The sequence below is a fragment of the Salarias fasciatus genome, chromosome 12 (assembly GCF_902148845.1).
Source record: "Salarias fasciatus chromosome 12, fSalaFa1.1, whole genome shotgun sequence".
Taxonomy (NCBI): domain Eukaryota; kingdom Metazoa; phylum Chordata; class Actinopteri; order Blenniiformes; family Blenniidae; genus Salarias; species Salarias fasciatus.
This window is the reverse complement of record NC_043756.1, coordinates 31,733,671-31,741,243: the sequence shown is the minus strand read 5'-3', so window position 1 is coordinate 31,741,243 and position 7,573 is coordinate 31,733,671. Positions and strand designations below refer to the sequence as shown.

The 7,573-nt window shown below is 53.9% G+C and overlaps 1 protein-coding gene across 8 annotated transcripts in view; it reads left to right on the top strand.

Annotated features, from left to right (window-relative positions):
* Window positions 1-1,994: 1,994 nt before the first annotated feature.
* Window positions 1,995-7,573, top strand: part of LOC115397555 (rap guanine nucleotide exchange factor 1-like) — a 21,840-nt gene continuing 16,261 nt past the window's right edge. For 6 of the 8 annotated variants that reach the window (XR_003932516.1, XR_003932515.1, XM_030103899.1 and 3 more), the window contains exons 1-13: window positions 1,995-2,151; window positions 2,559-2,671; window positions 2,745-2,947; window positions 3,024-3,162; window positions 3,249-3,508; window positions 3,817-3,931; window positions 4,024-4,093; window positions 4,618-4,737; window positions 4,821-4,958; window positions 5,174-5,325; window positions 6,513-6,556; window positions 6,672-6,744; window positions 6,827-6,893. Coding sequence is in view for 6 of the 8 variants with exons in the window: in XM_030103899.1 (XP_029959759.1) it covers window positions 2,124-2,151; window positions 2,559-2,671; window positions 2,745-2,947; window positions 3,024-3,162; window positions 3,249-3,508; window positions 3,817-3,931; window positions 4,024-4,093; window positions 4,618-4,737; window positions 4,821-4,958; window positions 5,174-5,325; window positions 6,513-6,556; window positions 6,672-6,744; window positions 6,827-6,893 (1,522 nt within the window). In the remaining 2 variants the exon portion in view is untranslated. Of the gene's footprint in view, window positions 2,152-2,496; window positions 2,672-2,744; window positions 2,948-3,023; window positions 3,163-3,248; window positions 3,509-3,816; window positions 3,932-4,023; window positions 4,094-4,617; window positions 4,738-4,820; window positions 4,959-5,173; window positions 5,326-6,512; window positions 6,557-6,671; window positions 6,745-6,826; window positions 6,894-7,573 lie in introns of all 8 variants that reach the window. The other 2 variants (XM_030103897.1, XM_030103898.1) reach the window with 2 other exon arrangements.

Below are 7,573 nucleotides of genomic sequence, written 5' to 3'. Positions count from 1 at the left end.
CGACGTGGTAATTTACGTGATGACGTCACCGTCGCGTGGCTACGTTAGCGCGCTATTTGTTTTTGGAAACAGCTGAGATTTCCTTCAAGGTGAGCCGGCGTTGGTGAGGCGGGAGACCGGAGAGCGCCTCTGGATCCGGGGGGAGCGGAGAGTCGTCCTCAGCTAACGGAGCTGACCTTCTCTGCACTGTTTACCTGCTGTGCTCTGTCGCGCTGATGATGTCATCAACGTGGGACATCATCAGCGCGGGAAAACGCAGTGACGCAGCTGGCCAGCAGGAGACCAGACCCGGGTCTGCGGGAGACCATACCCGGGTCTGCGGGAGACCAGACCCGGGTCTGCGGGAGACCAGACCCGAGACCCGGGTCTGCGGGAGACCAGACCCGGGTCTGCGGGCAGTGGGGCGGGAGGCGGTTCTGGTCGTTGGCGGGTCGACCCGCTGGTTTCAGTGGGAAAGAGGATGAGAGAGTCCTGCAGTGAATCCATTCCACTGCTTCTCACAGAGAACCACCACGACGCTGAGAATCCAGTCCAGGTTTTCCCAGCGGCCTTCCAGTCAGAACCTTTAAAACTCAAACACCAGGAGAACCAGGCGGATGGATGAAGATGGTCAATAAAGTAAGTCTTGATCACTGCTGGTAGGAAGTGCTAGTTAGCTGCAGCTAGTTAGGTCCAGCTGAGGCAGAAAGTCCCCTGTTATCTGGAGGCTACAGTATCTGTTGTTTTTAGCTTGTGCCGGAAGTGGAGTTCCACCGTGATGACGTATTTCCGGCTAAAAAACCAGGAAGTGTGAAAAAGGTCTACAAACCAAATGATCATTCAAAACCTGGATTTAACTTGACCAGGATTCTCTTTTAGGAGCAGGAACCTCCTCCAGGGGAGAACATTCTCAGGACTCCTCCTCATCCTCATCAATAAACACGATCTGCCGTCTACAAAGGAATTATCTGTGCTGAACGTTCAGACCTCCGTGTTTCAGGTCTGTGTGGCAGAAATGAGCCAAACCAGCTGGAGCTGCAGCGACGTCGCTTCAGCTTCAGCAGCCTGACGTCTCACTGCAGCTGTATCTCTCAGCACGCAGGATTCCTATGCAGCTTTTCCAGTTTCCAGAAGAGCAGCGGTTCTCGAATGTGGAGGTTCTGTTCTGGTCTGCCAGGTCAAAGGTCAGCTCCCAGATTCCAGTGGGGTCCTGGAGGTCCAGCAGCTGCAGGAGGTTCAGTAGAGAACCAGGTCCTGGGAGCAGTGAGACGTTCTGAAGGTTCCGTCCTTAAACAGTGAGAACTGAACCGTTCCTGAAGAACCAACAGCCCAGACAATCTGAAGAGCTCCAGCACGGACCGACCCAGAGCCTGGTTCTGCAGGGTTCTCCTCTGAGCCTGGTTCTGCAGGGTTCTCCTCTGAGCCTGGTTCTGCAGAGTTCTCCTCTGAGCCTGGTTCTGCAGGGTTCTCCTCTGAGCCTGGTTCTGCAGGGTTCTCCTCTGAGCCTGGTTCTGCAGGGTTCTCCTCAGTCTGGTTCTGCAGGTTCTCCTCAGTCTGGTTCTGCAGGTTCTCCTCAGTCTGGTTCTGCAGGATTCTCCTCAGTCTGGTTCTGAAGGTTCTCCTCTGAGCCTGGTTCTGAAGGTTCTCCTCAGTCTGGTTCTGCAGGGTTCTCCTCTGAGCCTGGTTCTGCAGGTTCTCCTCAGTCTGGTTCTGCAGGTTCTCCTCAGTCTGGTTCTGCAGGGTTCTCCTCAGTCTGGTTCTGCAGGTTCTCCTCAGTCTGGTTCTGCAGGTTCTCCTCAGTCTGGTTCTGAAGGTTCTCCTCAGTCTGGTTCTGAAGGTTCTCCTCAGTCTGGTTCTGCAGGTTCTCCTCAGTCTGGTTCTGCAGGGTTCTCCTCTCTGGTTAGCAGGCTGCTGTTCAGCCTGCAGCCAGCAGGGGGGGCTGCTGCACGATGATGAGAGTTTGTGACACAGAAACAGGAAGTAACGAAGGAGGAAGGAAGAAAGAGAAGAGAAGACAGAGGAGTGGAACATCAGGAAGTAAGACCACACTCTGCTCCGTCTGTGGCTTCAGCTGTCCGGAACGTTCCGTCAGAGTCTGGAACCTCCTGTCAGCCTGGAACGGAACGCTGGAACCCTCTGCAGACATGAGCTCCTGGACTGACAGTAAGACAGGTGGGTCGCCTCCACACCTCTGAACCAGGAAGTGAGGAGCTGCTGCTGAGGATGAGGATGGCGATGAAGATGAACCTGATGATGATGATGATTATGGTGGTGATGATGATGAAGATATTGATGGTGATGATGAAGACTATGATGATGTTGGTGATGGTAGTGATGAAGATGATGATGATGAAGATAATGGTGATGAGGATGAGGATGAAGGTTGGTGATGATATTGATGGTGACGATCTTGGTGATGGTAGTGAGGAAGATCATGTGATGATGATGAAGATAATGATGATGGTGACAATGATGATGATGATGGTGGTGACGAAGATGCTGATGGTGGTGATGAAGGTGATGAAGGTGCTGTGGCCTCCGGCTGCTGTCCTGATTGCTGATTGGCTGCTGGTCTCCAGCCTCCCAGCTGTCCAGCCTGACCATGAAGCTGAGAGACAAGCTGCAGTCGCCACGGCGACGGTCCGAGACGGTGAAGGTGGAACCAGCTGACCTGAGGCAGCAGAACCACGAGGTACACACACACACACACACACACACACACACACACACACACCTGACCTGTGTGTGTGTGTGTGTGTGTGCAGCGGGCGGCGCTGTTGGACCGGCAGAGGGACGTGGTCAGCGCCCTGCAGTACTTCAAAGCTCTGGTGGACAGACTGGGCCTGGACAGGGGGGACGGGGGGGACAGGCCGCTGCTGGACCGCTCGGTGGTCGGGGGTCTTGTGGGCGGGGCCTCCTCGGGCGTCCTGGAGTCGGTGCAGGCTCTGGTGCAGCAGCTGGAGAACAGGTACGAGCCGCCCCCTGCCGGTCCTCGTCTCGGCGTGTCCACTGACCCCCGTCTCGTCCCGTCTGTGTCCTCGTAGCGAGACGGTCTCGTACGACGCTCTGGCTCGGCTGATTCGCTGGGCCGATCAGGTGATGGTGCAGGGCGTCTCCCACGGCAACCAGGAGTCCACACCGAGCATCACCGCCGTCATCAGGGCGGTGCTGGACACCGTCAAAGTGAGGACAGATCGTCCTCTCCGTCCTCCCTGTTCTGTCCTCTGCACTCTGTCCTCTTCCTGATTTATTGTCTCTGTGTCCATCAGGATCTGGTACGTTTGGCTGCAGATAGACACAAAGTCTCCGCCCCTTTGTCCTCCGTCCAATCGCAGACTGCTGGGGGACAGACGGGACATTCTGATGACCAGGAGACACTGAACAGTTCGGAGACATGCTTCAGTATTTTAAGGGACGAGGACAAAGAGGAAGCAGTGAGTGGGGAAAGGACAGGGGCGGGGCAGACCGATCTGGCTCCGCCCAAGCCCCTGAAGCCCCGCCCCCTTACCAGAGTCTCACTGGGCCAGAGGTGAGGCATTCACTGACACTCTGTAAGTTTCAGTTCCGACTGTCTGATCTGCTGAAACACAGAGCAGAACCAAACAGGAAGTCACACACACACACACACACACACACACACACACACACTTCCTCTGTGTGTTAACAGCAGGAAGCTGGTGAACAGGCCTGCAGTTCTGCTGGCGAAGTCAAGGTGTAGAAATTAGAAGCAACATAGTGCACGCGCACACACACACACACACACACACACACACACACACACACACACACACACACACACACAGAGTTTGTGCCACTGTAACTGTCTGACTGTCTCAGTCCTCCAGCTCTCCCTCCAAAGAAGCGTCAGCCATCATCAGGCCCCGCCCCCTGCAGGGTTGCCATAGTAACACCAATGAGACAAGAGCCTGAAGAGAAGCGCCAGGTCGAACAGGCGAGCAGACCGGACACACAAACACACACACACACACACACACAAACTTTAATACCTGTGTGTGTGTGTGTGTGTGTGTGTGTGTTTCACAGGAGTGTGAAGATGACTGTTTGAAGCGACCCTCTTCTTCTGCAGAGTCTACCGCTCATGACTCACACTGCGGTAACACACACACACACACAAACACACACACACAGGTTCGTATTTCTATCCTTGTGGGGACCTTCCATTGACTCCCATTCATGTCTAGCCCCTAACCCTGACCCTGACCCTGACCCTGACCCTGACCCTGACCACCACACAGCCGAACCCTAAAGAAATGTTTTGACCTTTGACTGTTTTCAGTAACAACAACATGGTGAAGAAAACACTGTTTCTCCTACTTAGGACCAGAAGAAGGTCCCACAAGGCACATCAAGCTGGTTTTCCTATCCTTGTGGGGACATTTGGTCCCCACAAGGATAGAAATACGAGTACACACACACACACACACACACACACACACTTCCTGTGTGTTTCCGGCCCGGCGCTGGACCAGCCGCCCCCGTCAGTCTGACTGGGATCAGGTTTTCAGCAGGGGGACGGCGCCCCCCACAGGCCAGAGCCCAGAACCCAGCCGACCGCCACGTCTCCCTGTTACCATGGAGACGGGTTGCTCCAGCGTGTCCTGCTCGTCTCATTCACAGAGGACGACCCAGACTACCGCTTCCTCACCACAGACATGTCCTGCTTGGACACTCTGGCCCCGCCCCCCTCCACTGTGGCCCCGCCCCCCACCCTGCCAGAGAAGACGAGGACCGGCTCAGGTACCGAGACGATCCGGGATCCACCGGATCCGCCGGAATGTTCTGAGGTCTCTGACTTAGCGTCCCTGTCTGTCCCACCTCAGGACTCACCTGCTCCCAGACTCCGCCCCCCTCTGGGTTTGACTCTCCGCCTCACCATCTGGGCTCCGCCCACTCTGAAGACACCGCAGGTCCCGATGCAAACAAGAGTCCGCCTCCGCTGCCCGAGAAGACCCGGCACAGTGCGTCCACACACACACACACACACACACACACACACACACACACACACACACACACACACACACTTCAGGAAGAGGTCCATTCAGTGATCCTGAAAATTCATTTCTGAATCCTCATTTGGTTGTTTGAATGTACGTCTGAAACTCTAATGTGTGTGTGTGTGTGTGTGTGTGTGTGTGTGTGTGTGTGTGTGTGTGTGTGTGTGTGTGTCCAGTCCATCAGTATCTTCAGTTCTGTTCCTTCTACAGTGATCAGTCAACAGCTTCTCTCTACCGGAGACACCTGGACTCACACCTGGACTCAGACTCCACCCCCTCAGCTGAACACCCTCCTGCTCTACCACCGAAGAAGAAACAGCAGGAACAGGTTGGGGTGTGGCTGAATACACAACAGGACAGTAGCACAACAGTAACACAACACCGTGACAGTAACACAACAGTAACACAACACCGTGACAGTAACACAACAGTAACAACACCGTGACAGTAGCACAACAATAACACAACACCGTGACAGTAACACAACAGTAACAACACCGTGACAGTAGCACAACAGTAACACAACACCGTGACAGTAACACAACAGTAACACAACACCGTGACAGTAACACAACAGTAACAACACCGTGACAGTAGCACAACAGTAACACAACACCGTGACAGTAACACAACAGTAACAACACCGTGACAGTAGCACAACAGTAACACAACACCGTGACAGTAACACAACAGTAACACAACACCGTGACAGTAACACAACAGTAACAACACCGTGACAGTAGCACAACAGTAACACAACACCGTGACAGTAACACAACAGTAACACAACACCGTGACAGTAACACAACAGTAACACAACACCGTGACAGTAACACAACAGTAACAACACCGTGACAGTAGCACAACAGTAACACAACACCGTGACAGTAGCACAACAGTAACACAACACCGTGACAGTAGCATAACAGTAACAACACCGTGACAGTAGCACAACAGTAACACAACACCGTGACAGTAACACAACAGTAACACAACACCGTGACAGTAACACAACACCGTGACAGTAACACAACAGCGTGACAGTAACACAACAGTAACAACAGCGTGACAGTAACACAACAGTAACAACACCATGACAGTAGCACAACAGTAACACAACACCGTGACAGTAGCACAACAGTAACACAACACCGTGACAGTAACACAACAGTAACAACAGCGTGACAGTAACACAACAGTAACACAACACTGTGACAGTAGCACAACAGTAACACAACACCGTGACAGTAACACAACAGTAACACAACACCGTGACAGTAGCACAACAGTAACACAACACCGTGACAGTAACACAACAGTAACAACAGCGTGACAGTAACACAACAGTAACACAACACTGTGACAGTAGCACAACAGTAACACAACACCGTGACAGTAACACAACAGTAACACAACACCGTGACAGTAGCACAACAGTAACAAAACACCGTGACAGTAATACACACTAAAAGCCACAGTACCACGTCAGCAGTGACAGTTCTGTTTCTTCATCAGGATTCAACTGAACAACAACCTGAAGGCACAGAGAACACACACAGGTGACACACACACACACACACACACACACACACACACACACACACACACACACACACACACACACACACACACACACACACACACACTCTGTCTGACTCAGCGTCTTCCCTGCAGGTTGCAGAGCGACCAGCAGGAGGTGCTGCTGTCCAGCGATGAAGTCATTCAGCGGGTCGTGATGAAGTCAGCGGTATGGCCCTTGACCTCTGACCTTTGCCATGTGTGTCCCCGCCGACCCCTGTCCCATCTGACCAGGGTCCTGTGTCCCTCAGGACGACGACGGACCCGACATGAAGGCAGCCTCTGCCGATGTCCTGCTGGTCCTCGCCACAGACAGTGGTGGGTGGAGCAGACGGAGGACTGAGGACGGACTGTCCTGGTCCCAGTCCTGGTCTCTGTCCTGGTCTCTGTCCTGGTCCCTGTCCTGGTCCCGGTCCTGGTCCCTGTCCTGGTCTCTGTCCTGGTCCCAGTCCTGGTCTCTGTCCTGGTCCCTGTCCTGGTCCCAGTCCTGGTCCCTGTCCTGATCCCTGTCCTGGCCTCTGTCCTGGTCTCTGTCCTGGTCCCAGTCCTGGTCTCTGTCCTGGTCCCAGTCCTGGTCTCTGTCCTGGTCCCTGTCCTGGTCCCAGTCCTGGTCCCTGTCCTGATCCCTGTCCTGGCCTCTGTCCTGGTCCCTGTCCTGGTCCCTGTCCTGGTCTCTGTCCTGGTCCCAGTCCTGGTCCCTGTCCTGGTCTATGTCCTGGTCCCTGTCCTGATCCCTGTCCTGGCCTCTGTCCTGGTCGCAGTCCTGGTCCCTGTCCTGGTCTCAACCTGCTACAGAGACTAGAACATCTTATTGGGATTAAAGGTTCTGCGTTAAAGTGGTTCCTTGGTTCCTGTTAACGAGTCTTCAGCTCAGGTCAAAGTTAAACATGGAGTTCCACAGGGTTCTGTTCTAGAGCCCATACTAACGACCTCACCACAACAGCAGTAGCTGAAAGCCTCCTCCTCTGAGCCTGGTTCTGCAGGGTTCTTCCCTGGTT